The sequence below is a fragment of the Candoia aspera genome, chromosome 4 (assembly GCF_035149785.1).
Source record: "Candoia aspera isolate rCanAsp1 chromosome 4, rCanAsp1.hap2, whole genome shotgun sequence".
Lineage (NCBI taxonomy): Eukaryota > Metazoa > Chordata > Lepidosauria > Squamata > Boidae > Candoia > Candoia aspera.
In genome coordinates this window covers 47,263,403-47,288,190 of record NC_086156.1, presented here as the reverse complement: position 1 = coordinate 47,288,190, position 24,788 = coordinate 47,263,403, and the positions used below count along the sequence as shown (strand labels likewise).

Genomic DNA, 24,788 nt, shown 5'->3' with positions numbered 1-24,788 from the left:
AGGCCTTTGATTGCATCAGTCATGTCAAGCTGTGGAATGTGCTCAGAAAAATGGGAATCCCAACATCTCATTGTCCTCATGAGAAACTTATATACATGTTAGAAAGCCACAACATGGACAGAACATGGTGAAACAGACTGGCTCCAGGTTGGCAAAGTAGTGAGACAAGGTTGTATACTCTACCCTTATTTATTCAACCGATATGCTGAATATATATACTGTATTAAGGGAAACTGGACTGGAAGAAGATGAGCATGGTTTTAAATATAGAGGAAGAAACATAAATAATCTCCACTATGCTTATGACCCTATCCTGATAGCTGAAAATTTAACAGGATTTGCAAGTTCTAGTAATAAAAGTTAAGCAGCAAAGTGAAAAAAATGGGACTAAAAATAAATATAAAGAAGACCTAACTAATAGATACAACAACCAGCCTTAGAACTGATAATGAAGATATTGAAGTGGTGGATAGCTTCTGCCTTTTAGGATCAACCATCAACAATAAAGGAACAAGCAGTCACAAAATACACCGCAGACTAGCACTTGGTAGAGCAGCCATAGATATTCAGATGCTGTGATGTGTCTATACCTACAAAGATCAGAACAGTGCAAGCCACAGTATTCCTTGTGACACTCCACAGAAGCAAAAGTTGGTCTTTGAAGAAGCAGGATAGAGAGTATAGGCACGTTTAAACTCTGGTGCTGGAAAAGACTCCTGAGAATACCATGGATAGCCAAGAAAACAAATCAAAGGATCAGCAAACAAATCACCCAGAGTTCTCACTTGAAGCACAAATGACCAGGCTCAAATTTTCCTACTTTGGACACATTATGTGAAGACCCAGCTCTCTGGAAAAGGCTCTAATGCTTGGAAAGGTGGAAGGAAAGGAAAGAGGCCAACCAGCAGCAAGGCGGCTGGAGTCAGGTACAGTGGCAATGCGTGCACCATTGGAAAACCTGGAAGGCCAGGTTAGGGACAGATTGTCATGGAGAAAATCTATGTGGTTACTAGGAGTCAAAAATTACTTGATGACACATAATCAATCCATAATCAGTTCAAAGCCTTACCTAGTTCCTTTTACACCAATTTTTCTTTGAAGCACAGTCTCCATTTTGGATCAGCTTATCTATTCCTTGGTTTAACCTTTCTAAGATTACTGAGCCCAGCATTCAGCCACGTTTCCCTTGTTGGGTGTTTTCTAATAAAATAAATACTATTTTAAATTTTATTTTAAATGTGTCTAGGGAGTTGTTTTCTGGTAACATGCCTCAGATAGCCTAGACTTCCACAGATTGGCTACCAGTTGCTGGCTAAAACTGCCCTTGTGGTTTTTTTTAATTAGCAAAAAGGGGAGGCAATTTTCTTTCTTCTAGTCTTCCCTTGCTGAGGGAAGGAAAACAAGATGGGGGGCAGCAATGCATAGGGAACCAAGTGATGAAATGTGCATGATGTCATCACACAACTGCTACCCTTATGCATTTGCCTCCTTATGCCCTCCTCCATGTGCTTTTGGTAACATTGTGGTTTGCTGCTGACACTTCTGCAATGAAAGTAATCACTTATGCCTCCACCCTGATCTCTCCTGGATGGGTGGGGCCGGTGGTCATGAGAGAAAGGGGGAATCTCCTCTTAGGTATTTCCTAAGTGTCTGGCTGATCATAAATTCATGTGCTCTTTGGGAATCATTCTCCTTTCCTGGATAGTGTTTTCCTGGTTTGATTCCTTTCCAGAGCTGCACTGGGGCTTTTCATAGATAGCCAAAGTTGCACTGCAGCTTCCAAATATCCATTCATCCATCAGTAGTCTCTTTGGTACTTCCTCTTGGGCTTAATGAAATGTCACCATTTGCAGAAATCAATGAAAGAGAATTTTACAGGATATGTAGAACAGAAGTGTTGAATTAAATATTGTATTCTTGTTTTTTGGATGGAGAATTCTTTTTATTTTTGCTTCGGCTTTTTGAATGTCAACTAAGGGGCAAAGGGGCAGGTGATTTTCCGCATAGAACTGTGCTATGTTGTGCTTCCTGAATGTGAGCCTTTAGTTTTGGCTTGCATTTCTTATCAGGGCATTTAAAATTTATGTCTGACAGACATGTAGTCATGCTTTCATTTTCTGAATGCTACATATCCCACCACATGTTTTGGTTTAGCTGACTTGATTTTAACCTCATCTGTTGCTGGAATGGGAAGGTTGCCTGCCAAAACTCTAACAGAGATGAACTTTCATACCAACAAAATTTCAGTTCAATGGAATGCATCTCCTAGTCCTCATCTTTTAGCCTCAAATATAATTATGCAAGATTTCTAGCTGACATACCTGAAGACAACTAAGAAAAGAATAAAATTGTTCGTATGTGACATCTTTGTTTAGCTGACCTGAAAAACAGAAATATTTTTAGTCAACAGCATTCAAAACTAAAATATTCCTTGCTGGAAACATACAAGCAATCTGCTTAACAAGGACTTTGTACTATTTGTATTCATGGATTCATAAACTAGCCAACCAGCCTTCCAATCAACTCCCAATCATTATCACCATTGTTCAGTGATGATTTTGACAGCAGGTGTATATATCATACAATATTCTTATGCTCTGCCAAGTTGCAAAAATTGTAGATGGCACTTCCTTCTTTTTGGACTGAAAATGTAAGCACAATTCAAAGCAGCCCTTCAGATCTGCAATAAACTGTTTGCAAATCTACAACACTTTAGGCTAAGTAAGATTGTTAAGGCACTGATAACAACAACTTTGTGAAGGAGAACAGAACAAAGTGATTTTCATAGATTTCTTCTATATATTATCTCTGTATAAACAGAAAGTGCCTAAAACATTCATATAACATGTTTTGGATATTCTGTCCAAAATAGCACTGCATGACACCATATCTTCTACCGCTGCACTCCAGGTGAAATTTTGCATATACAAAGAGCATTATTGGACTTCCAGTGGGGACATGGCAGACTGAACAGCTGTGCTCGCAGGCTCTGCAGGCAGAACTGACAACGTGGCAGTTTTTTTGGGCTCAGGCAGGCTTTTCCTGAAGCCCAGGAGCGTTTTACTGGGAAAGGAAAATGCTCAGAATCACCCCATTTGTCCTCCAGGATGGCAGCTTGCAGCCAGGAGATCATAAACAGCATTCCCACTTGACTTGTAAGAGCTGCTGGGAGGCAGAGACATCACCATTTTCCAAGCCGCGCTGTAGCATTAAAGGGAATTAAGACTGGCCACCCCATTTCTAAATCACCCAATTTATATTTTTTTAAGTATATGTACCCTAAGAGAGGCTTTCTACAGCAAGAAGAAGCAGGATCTCTTGGTGCTTATTGTTATTTTTGGGATTAATTAAAAAACATTTTTAAAAAAGTTTTGGCATGTTTTCCATCCAAATATTAAGGAATATTGAGAGTAAATAATTGTATCCCTGTTATTATCTTTGTACTAAATTTGAAGAAATTAGCATTTTCCTACACATCGAATTGGCTATTTTGAACTTTCACTTTTCTGTTTCTACCTTCCCTGGGGAATTGTCTGCAATCTCACTCTCACTTAAGTAAATACATTCCTTCATATCTTCGACTTTTGCTGGTTAAGCTTCTAGGGGGCACCATAATCTACTGCATGAGACATGGAGGACCTCAAACAGACTTTCTCAGACTTCCAATGAGACTTCAGGCAGAGTTTTTTCTGATTCTTACCAAGTTTTTATGTAAGGCATTCAGGATATTGTGGAAATATGAGTTTTAAAATGTCTCATCTGGTTGGGGATGTCATGGATGAAACTGAGGAATTTAACAGCATCAGGAATGTCTCTTCGACTTCTGCTGAGATTCTGGAGGAAGATTGGATAGCTGACTTGAAGAAATTAAAGGGAGAGATCGAGTTGCAAGCCATAGGTGAAGCTGATCTTCTGATAGAATGCCTTGGAAAAGAAGGGGTTATTATGTATGGGAGGTTTCCTGAAGAGAAGTCAGAGTTTTTGAAGGGGGCAGTTGGGCTGTTTGATTTCTTTAAGAAAAAAGCTTTGTGTGTATTGTGGGGATATGTAAATGCTTTGGTTTATTTTGAGGTGGGATAAGGATTTAAGAATATTTATCTGGATTGCTTTTAGGATTTGGCTGATTTTATTTATCTTTAATGATTTGGGTTAAGATTATTAAGGTATTAAAAAATGTCTGGTTTTTGGTCTGACATGATTAAGATTATTAAAATTGCTGTACTATCAAGTTAATGGTAGACAATATACTGTATGTGTTTTTTAGTTTGATCTTTATTACAGTAGACAGGAATGCATAGAATAGTAGTAGGAAGGAAATAATTAAATAAATGTTATCTTGGGGGGATGTTGATTAGAAGGTTTATATATATTTGTTTTTCTGTAGCTTTTATCCCTATTTGAAACTTAATAAAATTCTTACAAAAAAAAAATAAAGCATTGTTGAAAAGAGGGAATCTCAGCCCTCTTCCATAACTTTTTCAACTTCCGTGTATGCCCTGAGTATTAATTCTTCTTATTATGAATGAGTTGCCTTTAGACATAGATATAGAGCCAGTTTGGTCTAGTGGTTAAGACAGCAGGTTAGAAACTGGAAGACCGAAAGTTCTAGTCCTACCTTAGGCACAAAGCCAGCTGGGTGACCTCGGGCAAGTCATTCTCTCTCAGCCCTGGGAAGGAGGCAATGGCAAACCACTTCTGAAAAACTTGCCAAGAAAACTGCAGGGACTAGTCCAGGCAGTCGCCGAGGATCAGACATGATTGAATGGCAAAAAAAAAAAAAAAGTATGGACAATTTACTGTATGGACAAAGAGTATCCATAGGACAAAGAGTATCTCCCTGATATGTATAATGTTGATGCTGTTGCATTGTTGCTTTTCCAAATTTTCTAAATTTTGCAAAGCGAAATAAAAAAGAACCCCACCACCACTCTATTTAAAACAATGTGTTTTAATATTTGATTAAAGATAGACTGACTAAAGATTTCTAGCAGTGCAATAACGGTGCTTCCTAGTGTGGCATTTATGGTGCCACCCCCCATCTCATTCAGATAATTGTACAAGGGCTTCAGATGATGTTTTTTTCACTGTAATTCTACTGTGTTTTCCATCCTCTCTTCCATATTTTCTCTTTCCTGGAAGAAGCCAGTACAGTAAAAAAGAAAAGGCTGTATATTGTAGCTGCACCAGCAACTGTTCATCTGGAAACATGCCAGATTTCCACCACAGCATTTGTTTCAGTCCCGAAGTATATACAGTTTCCCCCCTCTATTCTTAGCCAATTCAGACAGGAAGATAAGTGAGTTGTATAATAATCAGTTCGAATCCCAAGAGTGAATGACTGATGCTTTACCTATTAATAAGCCTTTCCCTTTCCAACAAATTTAGCCATTTCACATCAAGGAAGAAGATCAAAAGCAACTTCGTGTATATCAGTTTTCACTTTTTTTACAGCACAGAGATTGGCTTTAAAGGTAAAAGGAGGACACCTATAATTCTGCATAGGTGACCTGAATTCAAGGACTATTACACCACACTCTCATATGTTCATTTAGTTTGCATGATTGCTTTTTCCAGCTTGGCTCTCAAATAAACCTAGAATGGGATGTGAAACTCACAGTTTATGATCTAACCCTATTAACCTGATTTTTTTTTAATCCATTCAATCATGTCAAATTCTCAGAGACTGCCTGGACAAGTCCCTGCAGTTTTCTTGGCAAGTTTTTCAGAAGTGGTTTGCCATTGCCTCCTTTCTAGGGTTGAGAGAGAGTGACTAGCCCAAGGTCACCCAGCTGGCTTTGTGTCTAAGGTGGGACTAGAACTCATGGTCTCCTGGTTTCTAGCCTGATGCCTTCACCACTACACCAAATTGGCTCATTAAGTTGATAGTAAGCTATAATGGATCAGATCAAAACACTATAATCCAGCTTTCTGTTCCTAGGGTAGGTAAAGACTGCAAGCAAGTTGGTGGCCATATTTATATCCTGTGATATCAAATTTCATAATTTAGCCATCCACTGCATGCAGTAGTATTTTCTTCTACAGTATTTGCCCTAAATCTCCCTGAGCTCAGCTTCATTGGATGACTAGCTTCTAGCAGGATGAGTGTGGAAGAAAAACATTTATCATCAATTTGAAATAGAGATCTAACTACTACAGATGCTTCTATGGATACTATGAGTCCACCCAATTTAATGCTTTATGGACCTTTTAAAGATTAATAGCCTTGCTTTTCCTCCTTAGGCACAGATACTTTTTTATTAAATATGTGAGATATTCACCTGGTGATGCTGCCAGTTAAAGAAGTCCTCACATTAATGATTTCTGCCTAAAGAAACTATAGTACAATGTTGAGGTATATGTTTTTGTGCAGGAAGGACTTGTATTTCACTGTTGTCTTCAGAAACTCAGAATCTCTAAAATGCCTTCAATGCCTTCAAATACAGATAGGTATCATATTTACCAAGAGGATGGTATCTGCTGTGCATGGTATCCCAGATGAAGCTACCAGCTACTAAGCCAATCAAAACCACATGGCTCCCTTTTGGAAGATGACTGTCCAGGTAAAGCAAAGTCTTCACAACGTTAGAGTGCATTTCCTTGGGCTGTGTCATTTTTTTCAATGTGTCTGGATGTCTGTAAAAGAAAGGAAATAAAAAAGAACCACACTCTTTAATATGAACCATAAGTATAAATTATGAGCATTGTCTTCTTTGAAGCTATCTAATTTGAAAACAGACTAAACAAATGACGAGGCTCAACCTATCTGTCAAAATTTGGAGACATTATGTGAAGACCTAGCTCTCTGGAGAAGGCTCTAATGCTGGTAAAGATGGAAGGAAAGAGAAGAAGAGGTCAACCAGCAGCCAGGTGGATGGACTCTGTTACAGTAGCAATGAGTGCACTGTTGTGAGTCCTGAAAGAACAGGTTAGGGATAGACCATCATGGAAAAAATCTATCTATGTGGTCAGTAGGAGTTGAAAACATCTTAATGGGAGATAATCAATCAATCAAAAATTTGAAAACATATTTTGCATGGCTGCATTTGAACTCCATCACTTTGTAGTTTATAACTCTGTTGCTAGAAACAGACTATCTTTGCAGGAAAAAAACCCCTAACAGGATTATTGAGCTAGTCAGGATCTGTTCTCAATTGTTCCAGAGCACATGGAATAATGGATGTAATGTCCAGGAAGGAGGATCCAAATGAATGTTCGAAAAACTCCCTAACAGTAACAGCAATTCAAACACTGGAGCTGACTATCAAGGGTATTAGCACTTTCCCTTTACTGAACATGTTCAAACATTGGTGAGGTAGCCTTCCATTGGGGATGCTTTAATATGGATCCCTGCACTGAGCATAGAATTAGCCAGAGGACTCTTTCCAGCTCTATGATTCTACAGTAGCCTATTTTGAAGAATGGGTTACAAAACTTTGCAGGCCTGGACCAGATAATTAACCACCTCCATTCCAATCCTGCCCTTCTACTTAAAATTTCAAAAGACTCTAGGGATGTGTATGCTAATGTAGTCTAATAAACATGAACTGTTTCTTTTCTGAGAAGTAAGGATTGTGGAAAATTAAACATTAAACTGACAAGTCATTCCCTTTGCACATGCATTCAGTCTCAGCAGTTAGCAGAAGTCCTTAAAGATAAAGCTTTTTCTGAAGGGGCAGGGGGCAAATTCTATAACACCTGATTTAGCATGAGAGAATTCTAATCCATTCCTATCATTTCTTTCTGTTATCTCTTATTTCAAAGTACAGATTGCCTCTGGCCCTTGTCAGTCAGATCTGTTTCCATCTTGTTATCATGCCTTCACTTCACAGATAAAATGGGAATTTTACTGTGGAAATGATTAATTTTAGAAACAAAAGTAAATCTAACAACAACAACAGAAGCCTTTAAAATGTCACACTTCCTATGTATTTTTAATGTTCATCTTCATTATTATTTTTCTGTCCTACATTTATGCCTTAGTAGGCTATAAAATGTGTACCATCTGTCTGTATTTTTGTACATCTTCCCATTTGGCCATTGCAATTTAAGTTCTATTGGGAAAGTGCCAAGCTGCCAATTTCATTATCTCTACCACAAATGCATTTATCAGTCTCCAATTTCTTAAACTGTTATGAGTTAATGGCATATGTCCTTTAGTTGAGACATGATTCCACAGCATGTAGAACTTAGTTGTCTTATCATTGTTTCAAGCAGAGGACTGAATTACATCAGAAGGCTTTATTATATTAAAACAGCCCTAAATATCAGATTATTAGAATCTAATAATACAGTGAAATAATAAAAATCAGACTGTTTTTTTTAAACCCTATCATTAAACACACCCACATATAAGGTAAAGGTAAAGGTTTCCCTTGACACTGAGTCCAGTCGTGTCCAACTCTAGGGGGCAGTGCTCATCTCCGTTTCAAAGCCGAAGAGCTGGCGTTTGTCCGTAGACACTTCCGTGGTCATGTGGCCGGCATGACTGAATAGAACACCGTTACCTGCCCACCAAAGCAGTACCTATTAATCTACTCACATTTGCATGTTTTCAAACTGCTTGGTTGGCAGGAGCTGGGACTAGCAACGGGAGCTCACCCCATCACGCAGATTTGAACCACCGACCTTCTGATCGGCAAGCTCAGCAGCTCAGTGGTTTAACCCACAGTGCCACTGCATACCCACACACAAAACCTGATTCTGTAATGTAAATGTATTATTATACCCATCTTTAACTCTGGAACATGAGTATATGACCTGATATTTATGAAATCATATTACTGCTACTTAGAATAATAGGCAAAAATGTCAGTCTCTTGTAATCCTTCATCAGTCAGAGCTAAATCTAAGAATGTTTTAAGTAAAAAAGCTGTATAAGCTGACTTGTAAAGATAAAATCTTATATTCCATACATATTCTACCTCTTCTTGGATTACAGTTTTCCAAGTGGATTTAATTCAGTGTCTTTTGGGAAGGAATCTCTCACCATGACAAGGAGGCAGGAATGAGTAGCAGTTTCCCTTAGGACCACAGACAGATTTGAACATTCATGTATATTTTGCAGAATGTCATCCAATTTCTTTCTAAAGCAAATGAACCATAGAGTTGCATACTTCAGCCAGTTTAAAAGCATGCTGCAATGTCTAGCTCACAACTTTGGGGTAAGTTTCAGTGATCCCAATAGGCTTTCTCTTAAGTAGGAAAGAATAGGATCTCATTGTAATCATAAAAAAAAAAGATCCAAAGAGGGGAAAGTATTTAAAACAGAAACAAGGCAAAGGATGAAATGGCACAACTTGGTGAACTAACAATCAGAAATAGCAGAATTTTAAGGGAAATAACTTCTTGTCAATAGCAGATTCATGGCTAACTGGTGTAAATATGGGAATTATGGATGCACACAAGCCTTTTTTCCCCATTCCAATATGTCCAGATAAATGCAGGAGAAAAAAAAAGTAGACAAGTCACTGCTAAGATTTTGCACAGTGAACTGCATTTCTTGGTGTTGCATATATATTTTATTTAATGATTATTTCTGAACAGTGGAGTTACTGGAGCTGCAATCCAAAAAGTAAAGAGCCAAGACAAGGAACTGGGATGAACCAAATAGAACAAAATTTAATGTCATTCACATATAAACTTGATTAAAATTAAATGAAGATATAATTAATATTATTGCTCCTTATGGTTTTCATAATTTTATCCTTTGTGTCATGAGCACTGATGGTGAGCAAGAGGGGGCCCCCATCCAGGGGGGAAAATGCATGTGTAGTAGTGAGGAGTTGAGCAGCCATTCAAAGAGACACAGAACAGACCCACCTTGACTTTTGGGATTTATCTGTCTGGGTTTTCCCACGCTTCTTCAGTTTATTAGGATTTTCTGTCTAATGTAGCAGTAATAAAACACTAGAGACCTATTCCTCGTCTCAGCGTGGTTCCTGACTGTTAGGACATCAATCCTAACAAACTCTTACTCCCATTGAAAGAGGGAGGAACAAAAAAAAAAAAGGAAGAGACATTTGGAAAAATGTCTTTGGAAAACCAGGAAATTCGGCAAGCCATCCAAAAACTGGCAGCAGCATTGCAACAACACCAGCAACAAGTAGATCTCCAGATCAACACATTACAAGCAGCTATGCTACAGCAGTTACAACAACCAGCTCCAATTAACCCACAACCGGTGCCAGCAGCAGCAGCAGCAGCTCCGCCAGTAGTCTTGAGATCCCAGGGCAGTTTACCACAGAGGTTTGGAGGAGAAGCAGGACAGTTGAGAACCTTTCTCACACAGTGCACAATGTTTTTCGACAGCAGACCGGCAGAGTTTCCCACAGACCGAACCGGAGTCACCTTCATTCTAAGTCTGCTAAAGGGCCCAGTAGCCAAATGGGTTTTCCCATGGTGGAGAACAACGACCCAATTCTCAACAACCACCAGAATTTTCTGGCAGGGTTCTGATCACACTTTGACGACCCAATCAGAGAAGTCACTGCCAGCCGGGAAATTCAGAAGCTCAAGGGAGGCAACAAGAGGGTGGGAATTTACATTGTTGATTTCAAACTGTTAGCAGGTGATCTGGACTGGAATGAGAGTGCTTTGAAAGACCAATTCAAACAGGGGCTGGATGAAGAAATTAAAAATGAATTAGTGTGCCAGGGAACACCAGCTACCTTAGAAGGTTTATATCAACTGTCTGTGGTTGTAGACGCCAGGCTAGAAGAGCTCAGACAGATGCACCCGGGGAGAGGCAGGGGCCTCAGGACGCTTCCAGGATTTCCAGCTCTCTCTGCAGCATCTCTCTACTCAGGACCAGAGGAGCCGATGCAGATTGGGATGAGCAGGAGGCTTATTTCCGAGGCTGAGAGACAGAGGAGGAGAGAGAGAGCCCTCTGTTTCTACTGCGGAGTCCAGGGGCATATGGTGAGAGCTTGCCCAGCGAGAAGCCAAGCAAATTCCATAAGAGCCCCAGGGCAAACAGCAGAACCAAGAGCCACCTCCACCTCTACTTCCAACCAGGGAAACTCCATCGGTCTCCCTCCACAGAGCTCAGCAAGGAGACCATCAATCAATTAAGAAGGGCTCATTCCAAGGATTCCAGGCAATCCTTTTACTACTTACCAGTCATAATGCATGTAAACCCAGAGCACCAGGTCAAGCTAGAGGCTCTCATGGATTCCGGAGCTTCCACCAATTTTATTGATGTACAGACTGTACAAGACCTCAACATCCTGACCATAGAATTGCCACGTCCCATAGAAGTTGAGAACATTGACGGCCAGCCCCTCAAGGCAGGACCGATTCGAAGTTTCACAGAACCTTTGCAACTAACAACGGGAGACCACACTGAGTGGATCCAACTTTATGTTACTGCATCACTTAATGTGCCTATAGTCCTGAGCACACCTTGGCTGAAGATCCACAACCCATTGTTGGACTGGACTACGGGAGCAATCTCCTTCCCAGCTAAGGAATGCCAGCACCACATGATTCAAGCCACTCTTCTCTCTCCAGCGACCAACGCAGTCACTGAAGCAGGGGGCGGGGGGTCCAGTTGCCAGCCAAGTATGCAGATTTTGCAGACTTTTTCAGCAAACAAGAGGCCACAGCACTACCCCTCCATAGGGACTGTGATTGCACCATTGAGTTGATACCAGGAGCCAAGATTCCAGCAAGGAAACAATATCCCATGTCCCCCAAGGAACTAGCCACCTTAAAGGATTACTTGGATTCTAATCTCCAAAAGGGTTTCATCTGACCATCTACTTCCCCAGCATCTGCTCCTACATTCTTCGTACCAAAGAAGCCTGACCCGTTGGCACTGGCAGCTCAAAAGGCACCCATGAGAGTGGTGTGTGATTTCAGCTCCCTCAATAAGATGTACAAAAATTCCTAGGATTTGCCAAATTTTATAGAAAATTTATAAATAAATTTAGTGACAGGGCCAAACCCCTCACACAGCTGTTGAAGAAAGGATCCAAATTCCTTTGGGGGGAGAGGGAGCAAGCAGCCTTCCAAAAATTTAAGCAACTCTTTGCATCCCAGCCACTTTTAAAGCACCCTGATCCCACAAAGCAATTCATAATGCATTCAGATGCTTCAGATTTTGCTATCACTGCTGTTTTATTGCAATATACTGACAAAGGGAAGACATTGCTTCCTTGTGCCTTTTTCTCTCGAACGCTCTCACCGGCAGAGAGAAACTATGATGTTTTTAACAAGGAGTTGCTGGCAATTAAAGCAGCATTTCAAGAGTGGAGGCACTGGCTAGAAGGTGCAACCTTTCCTGTGAAAGTTTGCACTGATCACAAGAATTTACAGCTTCTACAAAACACAACATCCCTCACCCCACGCCAGATCAGATGGAGCCAGTTTTTCTCCCGTTTCAATTTTGTTATTTCTTATGTTCCCGGGGTGCAGAACCATCTGGCAGATGCCTTGTCTCAATCCATTCAGGCAACCCCCGCTACTCACTGGGAGGTCCAAGGTACTATATTACAACCTCACAACTTTGATCAGTCTATGAGGGGGAACCAGACAGAGATTTTAGCAGCAGGCAGACAAGCAGAGGACCTATTTACAGGAGTCAGAGCTCAGCAGCAACAGGACCCGTATGCCAGGGCCAGGATGGATGACCTCCAGAGACAAGACACTGCCTCCCCATTTAATGTGGAGGCAGGAATCCTCTGGCATAGTGGGCGATTATACATTCCCCCCTCATTGAGGGAAGAAGTACTGAGACTTTGCTATGACCATCAAACGGCAGGCCATGGAGGTGTTTTCAAAACTCTCCATAGAGCTCTGAGAGACTACTGGTGGCCTAAGATGACTGCAGACATAAAGGGTTACGTTGCTTCTTGTCATACCTGTAGACTAGCCAAGCCTCTCCCAGGGAAGCCCACAGGACTCTTGCAACCCCTACCCACCCCCAGTAGGCCTTGGGATACAATCTCCATGGATTTCATCACTGATTTACCTCCAGTCCAGGGGCTGACTTCCATACTAGTGGTGGTGGACCTTTTCACTAAAATGGCACATTTTATTCCTTGCAAGGGCCTCCCATCTGCGCAAGCCACAGCGCAGTTGTTTATGGACCACGTTTTTAGGTATAGAGGCATGATAAATCACTTGGTGAGTGACAGAGCGGCTTGAATCTTGTGGTGCTGGCATTCCTTAGCTGGGAGGAGATTGCTCCCATAGTCCAGTCCAACAATGGGTTGTGGAACTTCAGCCAAGGTGTGCCCAGGACTATAGGCACATTAAGTGATGCAGTAACATAAAGTTGGATCCACTCAGTGTGGTCTCCCATTGTTAGTTGCAAAGGTTCTGTGGAACTTCTAATCGGCCCTGCCTTGAGGGGCTGGCCATCAATGTTCTCAACTTCTATGGGATGTGGCAATTCTATGGTCGGGATGTTGAGGTCTTGTACAGTCTGTACATCAATAAAATTGGTGGAAGCTCCGGAATCCACGAGGGCCTCTAGCTTGACCTGGTGCTCTGGGTTTACGTGCATTATGACTGGTAAGTAGTAAAAGGATTGCCTGGAATCCTCGGAATGAGCCCTTCTTAATTGATTGATGGTCTCCCTGCTGAGCTCTGTGGAGGGAGACTGACGGAGTTTCCCTGGTTGGAAGTAGAGGTGGAGGTGGCTCTTGGTTCTGCTGTTTGCCCTGGGGCTCTTACGGAATTTGCTTGGCTTCTCGCTGGGCAAGCTCTCACCATGTGCCCCTGGACTCCGCAGTAGAAACAGAGGGCTCTCTCTCTCCTTCTCTGTCTCTCAGCCTCGGAAATAAGCCTCCTGCTCACCCCAATCTGCATTGGCTCCTCTGGTCCTGAGTAGAGAGATGCTGCGGAGAGAGCTGGAAATCCTGGGAGCGCTCTGAGGCCCCTGATTCTCCCCGGCTGCATCTGTCTGAGCTCTTCTAGCCTGGTGTCTACGACCACAGACAGTTGATATAAACCTTCTAAGGTAGCTGGTGTTCCCTGGCGCACTAATTCATTTTTAATTTCTTCATCCAGCCCCTGTTTGAATTGGTCTTCCAAGGCACTCTCATTCCAGTCCAGATCTCCTGCTAACAGCTTGAAATCAGCAGTGTAAATTCCCACCCTCTTGTTGCCTCGCTCGAGCTTCCGAATTTCCCGGCTGGCAGTGACCTCTCTGATCAGGTCGTCAAAGTGTGCTCGGAACCCTGCCAGAAAATTCTGGTAGTTGTTGAGAATTGGGTCGTTGTTCTCCACCATGGGAATAGCCCATTTGGCTGCTGGGCCCTTTAGCAGACTTAGAATGAAGGTGACTCTGGTTCGGTCTGTGGGAAACTCTGCCGGTCTGCTGTCAAAAAACATTGTACACTGTGTGAGAAAGGTTCTCAACTGTCCTGCTTCTCCTCCAAACTTATCTGGTATACTGCCCTGGGATCTCAAGACTACTGGCGGAGCTGCTGCTGCTGCTGCTGGCACCGGTTGTGGGTTAATTGGAGCTGGTTGTTGTAACTGCTGTAGCATAGGTAAAGGTAAAGGTTTCCCTTGACGTAAAGTCCAGTCGAGTCCGACTCTAGGGGGCGGTGTTCATCTCCGTTTCTAAGCCTTGGAGCCGGCGTTGTCCATAGGACACTTCCGGGTCATGTGGCCAGCATGACGACACGGAACGCCGTTACCTTCCTGCCGAAGTGGTACCTATTGATCTACTCACATTTGTATGTTTTCAAACTGCTAGGTGAGCAGGAGCTGGGATTAACAACGGGAGCTCACCCCGCCGCACGGTTTCGAACCGCTGACCTTCCGATCGACAGCTCAGCGGTTTAACCCGCAGCGCCACCGCGTCCCTTATTATACCGCTGTATACCTTATTATACCGCTGTAGCATAGCTGCTTGTAATGTGTTGATCTGGAGATCTACTTGTTGTTGACATTGTTGCAATGCTGCTGCCAGTTGTTGGATGGCTTGCCGAATTTCCTGGTTTTCCAAAGACATTTTTCCAAATGTCTCTTCCTTTTTTTTTTTGTTCCTCCCTCTTTCAATGGGAGTAAGAGTTTGTTAGGATTGATGTCCTAACAGACAGGAACAACGCTGAGACGAGGAATAGGTCTCTAGTTTTTTATTACTGCTACATTAGACAGAAAATCCTAACAAACTGAAGAAGCGTGGGAAAAACCCAGACAGATAAAGCCCAAAAGTCAAGGCGGGTCTGATCTGTGTCTCTTTGAATGGCTGCTTAACTCCTCAGTACTACGCATGCGTTTTCCCCCCTGGATGGGGGGCCCCTCCTGCTCATCATCAGTACTCATGACAGTTCCAATGAAGGCTTAAGGAAACGTATGTTGTGAATCCAATCTTTTACCAATCCAGCACCTTCCAAATGCTTTTTATATGATGGCTGATCATGATGGGAGTTGTAACTAATAAATACAACTATTTGGGGAAGATGGATGTGATAGGTGTACAGGATATTATGGAAATTCATGGAACCAATGCCACCAATTACTGAGAACATCCAAACTCCTTAGATTCATTATTGCACTTAGGACATCATATCAAGCCTATGCATTAATAAATCATTGTGCACATTGTTGTAGTTGCATACTACCACCATGTATTTATCATTTCTTTTTACTGCATGTACCTGACAAAGCTAGCCAGAAAACATCCTGCAAAAATACTTGTACACACACACATATAGGAAAAGAAATAATTCACTTGCAAAAATACTGGAGAACATGCATACATACAGAAAGTCAGAATGATTACTATAACATTACAAGGAAGTTACACAACATAAAATAAGGGTATGCCTATACTAAACAATTAGATTTATACCACTTCACTCTTTTATCTGCTTAAGAAACCTTGAAATTATAGGTTAATGAAGGTACAATAAATCTGTCATCTCTGGAAAGAATGAATGATTCTTAGATTATTTTAAATCTGTAGTATGGATACATTCTACGTTAATTTTCTTTTTAATCTTACCCATTGCAGACATCATTCCCAATCATTGCAAAAATAACTATTGCCGGTTTGTCAGAGTATTGCTTCCTTGCTAAGCTAGAAATGAAAAATAAATTAAAAGCATGACTGTTAACAAACCTACACATACCATGAGTGATCACACACATGCATCCCACACATATACATATTGTGATATCCAATATATTCCAGTTACATTGAACCTATTGAAGAAAAGTTGTTCCATAGGTATTTATAGCAATAAATGTAAATATAAAATCAGGATCACACTTAATGAAGAAATTGTGGTCACATTTTGTATAATGTAAGCATATAGAAATGAAGCAGTGTGGCTCTTCTAATAGATTAAGGAAGAAGCCCATTCCATTCACCAAGTTCAACCTCTGGCTTGGTGGAATCCAAATAAAGCCATTCATAACTGATGAATGTCTACTCTCACTCTTAGGAAACATTCAACTGGAATTTGCTTTTCTGTAATTTAGATATCTTATTCTGCATCCTGCCCTCTGAAATGATGGATAAGAGTTTTTAATCCTCTTCTGTGTGGGTAATCTTTCAGGCACTTGAAGAATGCTATCATATCCTCCTCCCCACCCACCCAGCTGAACAGTGCAAGATCCTTCAATCTCTTCAGTATGAATTGCCAATATGAAAAGCACTGCTGGCCTGTTCTGAACAGCCTCAATGTTATGTACAGATGTTTAAAACCCTCCTGCTCAACTTTGCTATGATACTTCCAGACACTTTCTACCAAACATTGTTATAAATATGAACCAGTTTATAGGAGTTGTGATGGTAGTATGATAGAATACTACATTCTACTACTACAAGTTGCTACTTCAGTTGTGAATCAAACTATTTCAATCTTATTTACTACTTACCTTTGTACAAGATGTAGGACATTCCTTGAAGAGGCACCTAAATATCCAAAGTAATTGGATACAAGAAAATTTAAGTCAACTGAATGAACTATCTACTAATACATGAAGCATATAATTTAAGTTGCCATAAATAAAAGTGACAATTCAGCTGTACTTAATTTAAATGGAGAGAGTTTATTTCTTTTTATTTTATGGCTTAGGGTCAACATACCCTATGCTGGGAGCATATCTGGACAGTTTACCACTTTGGCATATTTTAAATCTGAAATGTAGAGAAGCTAGAAGTAAAACAACTGAGTTGGGAAGTACAATGGAATCCTGAGTTTCAAAGTACAAATTCTAACTTTCTGAACTATTACTACAGCAATTTAGTTTTGGGGCAAATATACTTCCACATTCTTAACTAATAACTTGGAGAGTGATAGTATCCACATCACATGGCAGATTAAAATTTATTTTCCATGATTTGGTAAGTAAATTAAGGAGAAGAACTTCAGAACATACTCTTCTAACTTCTGGGATTTGTGTGTGAACTACAAACCTAGGGTTCCCAAACTCATTAATTATAATCTCACATAATTAATGCAGCCTTCAAAAGCTACGTAGCCACCAAATGTATGGACCTCAGTTTCCAGAATTCCATAACCAGAATAGTCATTGTTGAAAACGGAAAGCTGAAATTCATACATTTGCAAAATGCCCAGGTCAAGGAAAGCTAGATTAGTATTTCAGAGATCCCTTCATGAAGCTTTATCTAATAGTAAACCAGAAGATGGAATAGCCATGGTGTCCCACTTGTTCTTCCCTTAGTCATAATGATTTGTTATACAGATGCTGCACTGTGTACCTAAAACCTGCTGCTTTTAGGAGGCAGCAAATGAAGGACAGATGAAAAGACTAGGTGAATCAAGTGGGAGAAACTTGATTTCAGTTCAGAAATTGATTGAGGATACAGGACAGAATGCCTATATTGCATTCTGATAAATTATAACTCCCTGAGAGTGCTAATTGGACTCTGATTATTCTCTTTTACATAGGAAGACCTCCAAGTTCTTCATCAGCTTAGGTACCATTTTCATTTAACTTCATTTAAATGCATAGCCAAAAAGAAATGTATCTTCAGCACAATGAATCAAATATTTGAAAGCTTTTATAGCAAGGCCTTGGGCACAAGAACTGGAAAGTTATAGAAGCCAGCCATTTGCAGATAGCAGCTTTGAAGGAATTCCAAATCATACTATACTGAACTTTTGTGCAAGAATAGTTTGATAGTGAGCTGCCCTTAACTTATTGCTTAATGAACCCTTTGCTCCCCAAAGCTATAAAGAAAGTATAAAATTTAATGGTGCAGACGAAAGAGACTCAAGGCTTCCCTAATTACATTTAAGTGAAGTATGATTCTTTAGACAAGCAAGATTAAAATAACATTTCCCTTTTTCTAATGGCATTCAACACTGCCATGAAATGCCTGCCTTCATAATGTTCAATGGATCAAAGCAATCATTAAAGTTACAACAGAACATGAGCTGCTCAGGTTCAAGGTGGAACATGTCATCACAGAGTGTGAAAAAAGGAATAGGTGAGAAACTATAAAGTCAATGGGGAAAAGACTGAGGTAAAGTCTCTCATCAGCAATATGTAAAAGCAACTGCCCAGAGCTGCTCCTTGAGTGAGATGGGTGGTGATTAAATTTGAAGAATGAATGAATGAATGAATGAATGAATGAATGAATGAATGAATGAATGAATGAAGTACTGAATCAAAAGTTGAAAGTAGCCTGTCTTTAGATCACCCAGGACAGATCTGGTTTCTCGGTAAATCTTCAGTCCAGTCATGTCCATGGTAAGAGAAGAAGCCACATCCTCATAGTAAAGACTACCTGATAATTCTTGGACTTCGTACATGATTATTTGCAGCTAAAACCATACGTATTACAGGTATGGAGTCTTCAGTAAGCAGAAGGATGGTTGCCTGGGTGTTCTATTTTGTTTCCTGAATTGCCAAAGTACATAAATTAATTAGTAAGCTAGGCAGTGCATCTATATTTTGAAGGGTGAAATGAATATTCATATCTTTATGCTGCTGAAAAGAAACTTAATGGATGAAATGTGTCCATCAAATTATATCTGGTTATAATTTGATTAGGTTTAATGGCAGCCTTAATACCCAATAAGTTTTAAAACATTTTGTCCAGTGATATATATTCATCTTAAATTTTAGGATTTTTTAAAACAATTCTGAATTCTACAGAATTAGTCCTCCCTCCCTCCCTCCCTTCCTTGAATTTTTAAAACCGAACTTCAAGTATTTTGCCTTAATGAGACATGATACTCCCTTAACCATCTACCTCAGTCTCTCCTGCACTGAGTGGCAGAGCTAAATATGGCAGAATTTGAACTTTGAACCTTCATATGGAAAGCACATATACCTCCTGAACTATGGTTTTACAGGAATGGAAGCTCTAGTTTTATAAGCTGCTGTTCAGTCTAAATTTAGAATAAGTGTTCAGTCCTGCAGTGTTCTAGCTTCTATTTATGGAACATGGCTCTAAGCACCAGTGAAGATGAAGGATGAGAATATACCATTTTTAGAAATATTCTGGTAATCTCTATGATTGCAGCGATTTCTTCTGTGTAATATGAGGTAGAGTGACTCTGTCCATCCTCTGTAACAAAATAATCAAAATGCTGGTTAGTGAATTGATATTGTCTGACTAAAGAACAAACTGTGTCAAGACATAATCCTTCTTTGGCATAATGGTGTTATTTTCCCTTTCTTTGATTTCTGCAAGAATTGTAATATACCTCACAGGGTTGTTGTGGTAGCCATAAAATGAAGGGATATTTCTGTGTAAGTCACCATGAACTTTTGGAAGGAATGCAGAATATACATCTAAGAAATTAACTTACATGTTTGCACACACAAAATGTCCAGACACCTCATTTCTGCTTTGTATTTTAGTTCGAAGTACTGGCTGTAGATTGTCTACAACAGTGTATAGATCATTAAATCTGTTTCCCCTACCTTAGTCTCTTTCTCTCTCTTCCTCCCTCTTTCTGCTCCCTTTCTACCAATTTACTGCAAAATGCAGGAGTACTAAGTATGTTTTACACCCTTGCTCATTTTTTTAGAATACTGGAATTAGAATTCTAGAATTTTGGAGCACAAATGGCTTTTATTGTTAATCATAAACTGAGGAATACCATAGGCAGAAGCCAAAGCAAAAACAAGCTGAATTCTATGCCTTGCTCCTGTTATGCTGGCAGAAATAACCTTTTCTTTGGGGAATAGACAAATGAATGCCATTTTACTTACAGAAGTACTGCTGATTATATCAAGCGCTATGTTTACAAACATATATACTCTACCTACAGGGAAGTCTTGCACTTCTACACTGTCAAAGAATATTTCTTTAACTGCATATAATACGTGAGCAGAGCCAAGGTACAGATCTAGTTTCAAATTGGCAATTGTCCCTCTTTTGGGGGAGATGGGCAGTAATTAAATTTGAATAATAAATAAATAAATAAATAAATAAATAAATAAATAAATAAAATGGTACCTTACATTTCTGTAATCCCACAGTAAAATAATAATGATATAAAATGTAAATGAAATACAGATACATCCTAAGGAAGAGACTCATCTTGAGTCTTATGGGGAAGGAAGTGGGAAGGGGCAGAGTGTTGCTTAAGTATTAAAGACATTATTTTCTAAATCTACAGAAGCAGTGAACAAAACAGATCTGGAGAACTGTATATTAACCAGATTATTTGCATTTATAGAACAAAATGAATGAAAGGGAGATAAAACATTGCACAATAACTGAAGAATGTTCCCTGAAACCAGTGAATGTTTGGTATTAAAGCAATCTAGCTGGAAGGTTAGAAAATGTACAGTGGCACAGGACTTATAAGCCACCTAGCAAAATTGTATGACTTAATACTGTCAGCAGATTTTGTTATATTGGTATCCTACTTTTCCTCCATGTCTAGAGCCACATTTCAGTGTAACTACAAACCTCTAAGGTACATTTAATAATGTGATCATGATCTATTCAAAGCTGATGAGTGAACATCACAGTTGAAGTAAAACAGATTTTTATACAAAATGACACAAATGATATTGATTGATTGGACAAGATTTCCTTGCCACCCCAACCCCAGGACTCCGGACAGCTTACAAAGTTAAAAGCCAAGTCATAAAATCATAAATGAGGCACTTATAAAGCCATCTAATAGAAATGACAGATACACATAGCAGTAACTTCCCTGTGATCCAAGTGCCTGGAAAAAGAAGATTGTTTTCAATTTCCTCCTGTGTTACTGTCTTTTTCAAACAGACAGCAATATCACTTCTTCTTAAGAAGGGAATTTTGGTGGCTGAAGGGCTGCACCTCACCTGCCTAACCAGTCAGTAGGTATAGAGGAGCACAGAGATGATCTTGGAGAAAATATGTGGAGATGGTTAGCAAAATAGTCTGGGAAAACAAGAGAGTGTGAGAAAGAAATTTAAGATTGTTCTGCCTTGACTCTCTTTGGTATACGAAGAAGGGATGGGGAAAAGCTACCAGGCTTTCAAGGTTCTGTTATTATAGCCTGCATCAAGAGAGCTCTAATATTTCTTGTGGAGTCTGTTTCCTTGCCTGGCCTCCCTCAAAGTGCTGACCTTTGAACAGGGTTTGGGGGTCTGGGGGACTAAGAATGGCAGTGGGACTAAGGCCTACAGATGGCCTATCCCTATCTTATTGGTGGGGGGAAGAGCTTTGGGAAAATGTTGTGGTCAGTCTGTGGTGTACCAGGGACCATGGAAGCCATGGACAGTCTAGCCTAAATTGTTGCAGTCTTCTCCCACCTGGTCCTCCAGATATCTTGGACTATAGCCCCCAGAATTCCTAGCCAGCATGAAATTCTGCAGAGGCCACAAGCAAGTAAGCCACATTGCTAAAAGCCAAGTAAACTGGGCCTGCTTATTTCGAAGACTGAAAATGACAAACAGCATAATTATTTGTTCACATCACTCTTTGGGTATAATTAATTATAAATTGAGATATTAATCAAGCAATTACAATTTGCAAGGTCTGTACTGGAAGAAGATAATCATGTAATTAACAGAGATTAAATCTAGATATCTTCTAAGAAAAATGAGTAACATTCAATAGCTATAAATCAATAGCAATTATTTTATGGATTTATCTGTTGTAATGATCATAATAATCTGATATATAATATTTTAAATGTGATGCATTCCAAGTGGCATTATAAATTACTATATACTCTGAACTTTTGGGGATGTGGTAACTTAAAACCTAAAGAAAGGATGAAAGGAGCAGGAAAAAAAAGAATTTATAGAACCTATTTTCACGGTGGGCTTGAAACATTGGTTTTGTTTAATTGACAGACTGAACTGAGACTTTATCTCCAAGCAAGCAGGAGGGCCCAGATTAACAAAGGTACCTGCTCTTGTGCATTACAGTCAAGATGAAAGTAACGTTGTGCAGCCCATAAAATAGAAGCTTTGCATTATTAAATGAGGTTGGATTTCCTATAAATAGCTACATATATCTGACAGCTCCAGCTTTTAGAAAGCAGTCAACTATACTATATAAAATAAAACAAGCATAATAAAGCAAGCAGCATATTACATTTTAAAGACATTAATAGTTTCAACCAAGTATTTCTTTAAACAAGGCATTATAATATATTGTTACTTAGGTATCCTCAGTGTGTGAAGATACTGCATGTACTTCTTACAAGCAACAGTAAGTTGGCTTGCAAGGTAGTCTCTGGAGCTTCTAGTCTGCACAGAATAGTGACAGTAGGCTAACTCTTCCCTTCTCTTATTGAAAAGTGCCATATGAAAGCTTGATGGGCCAAAGCAAGCCTCCGGGAGGCAGAGTTAATATTTTGAACCCACCTGGTGATTACCATGGAATGTGGAAGATTGTGATTTGGAATGTCAGAGGAGTAAAGAAGATGAAGTAATACATGAAATGAAAAAAAGAAAAGAGATAATTTGTGTGTTGGGGAAATCAAAAGGAAGTGGAAGGATGTAACAGATATCAATCAAAGTCAGTATGAACTTGTGAAACAGAAGTGATAAAGACGTGTATGGAAGTTAAGGTATAGGTTTAATTATGAATGAAAGTCTGGGATGAAATGAAAGTAAAAATCCACAGGCTGGTAATTGCTGTAATGTTATGCTCCAGAGAATGGCAATAATGAAAGAACCAGAGATGAGTCTGGGGGGAAATTGTGCAACTTTCTGGATGAATGGGATCCAGGACAAAAAATTATTCTCCTACATAGCATGAATGGACAGGTGGGAAGAAGAAAAGAGAGTATATATGAAAATGGATTGGAAAGATCCATTTCTTTCAAATGTGTGGTTTAACCACATATATCTGTTCATGAAAACAGATGGCAAAGGAAGGAACCTAAATTTAAAAGCACAATTGATTTGATTGATCAATTTTAAAGATTGAGAAGGTTGACAAGAGATTCTGAATATGGGGCAGATTTTTTGGTAGTGTCATGATTGGATTTCAGAAAAAGTGGACAGTGGAGAAAAGGAAATAAGTGAAAGAAATGAGAGTGAAAGTAGAACAACTGCAGGAAGAGAAAGTACAAGACTTGTATGAAAAAGACTACATACCTACATCAGTGGTCTTGTTTTTAGATTGCTCGCTATCTTTCCATATCAATTTTGCCTTGCATACTTGATTACTCTGACTTGTTCCAGAGTAAAATACAATAAACTACTGTTGCACTTAATGTATTTCCAGTCCAAGTCAGTTGGACTGACAAATTAATGTATTCATTCATTAGTCTGTTCAGTCCCTTTTCTGCATCAAGATGTAATAAAAGCAAACCATGCAAAACCAGAACTACATGCATATTTTAACCCATTTCTTCCAAAAGATGCAGTTCTAAAAATATTTTTTTTTCTCAAAGTATGCACTCTAAACCCATTTCATTCTAAAATGCACATTTTCATTTATTTTGGATTATTCCTTGAGCCAACTGCATAGCAAAATTCAGTGTGGGTGTGGTTGTGCCTTCAAGTCAGTTTTTGACTCCTGGTGACTGCCTGGACCAGTCCCTGCAGTTTTCTTGGCAAGGTTTTTCAGAAGTGGTTTGCCATTTCTGGGGCTTCCTGGGGCTCAGAGAGTGACTGGCCCAAGGTCACCCAGCTGGCTTTGTGCCTAAGGTGAGATTAGAATTCACAGTCTCCTGGTTTCTAGCCTGATGCCTTAACCACTATGCCAATCTGGCTCTTGCAACATTTGGACAAATAAGAAATCTCAGAAAGACCACCATTCCAACTTACACATTTTTCCAGACTACGACAGTAAGAGCAGTTAATTTCAATTTGTGGTTCAAAGAAAATTCCCAGTCAAACTTAATTAGCAGAATTAAGAAATTTTGTGAAATATTGGATTATAATCCTATGTTTAAGAAATGAACAAACTGAATTTCAGGTATCCATTGGACTGCTGAACTCTTTTCAGTTTTTGTTCATTTATTCACCCTAGAGATTTTAGTTGCTATTATCTTACCCAATTGTGGAATTGAGAAATCCAGTGACTGTTGAAAACTGAGGCCAGTCAAGTTCATTGCTAATTACATCAAGAAAGTTGGAATACGTTTTCTAAAAAGAAGATGAAAAAAATCAGAATGGTCTTCCCTTCCACCCATTGCATATTAGTAATTCGTTTGATTGCTATTACCAGCCACTACAAAAAAGAATGAAGAAAATTTTAAATGGAGTTAATAGTCTTAATCAAATTAAATATTGTGAATTTGCAGTAATTATAGCACAAGCAATAATGTAGCTCAAAAATATAAATGTACTTATTTAAGGATTTGTAATGTCGCAAACCCCTTCTCTTTAGGTTTTATTTATTGAGCAAAATATGGTTGCATTTATGATCTGGAGCCACATTACTG

At 39.5% G+C, this 24,788-nt stretch overlaps 1 protein-coding gene across 1 annotated transcript in view; it reads right to left on the bottom strand.

The window, feature by feature from the left end:
• AOAH (acyloxyacyl hydrolase) overlaps positions 1–24,788 on the bottom strand; it is an 84,436-nt gene that overhangs the window by 12,571 nt on the left and 47,077 nt on the right. Inside the window, exons 12-17 of the mRNA XM_063304035.1 lie at positions 24,398–24,489; positions 19,422–19,504; positions 16,840–16,876; positions 15,962–16,036; positions 6,461–6,633; positions 2,322–2,380 (exon numbers count right to left, since the gene is read on the bottom strand). Of these exons, the coding sequence (XP_063160105.1) occupies positions 2,322–2,380; positions 6,461–6,633; positions 15,962–16,036; positions 16,840–16,876; positions 19,422–19,504; positions 24,398–24,489 (519 nt within the window). The remainder of the gene's footprint in view (positions 1–2,321; positions 2,381–6,460; positions 6,634–15,961; positions 16,037–16,839; positions 16,877–19,421; positions 19,505–24,397; positions 24,490–24,788) is intronic.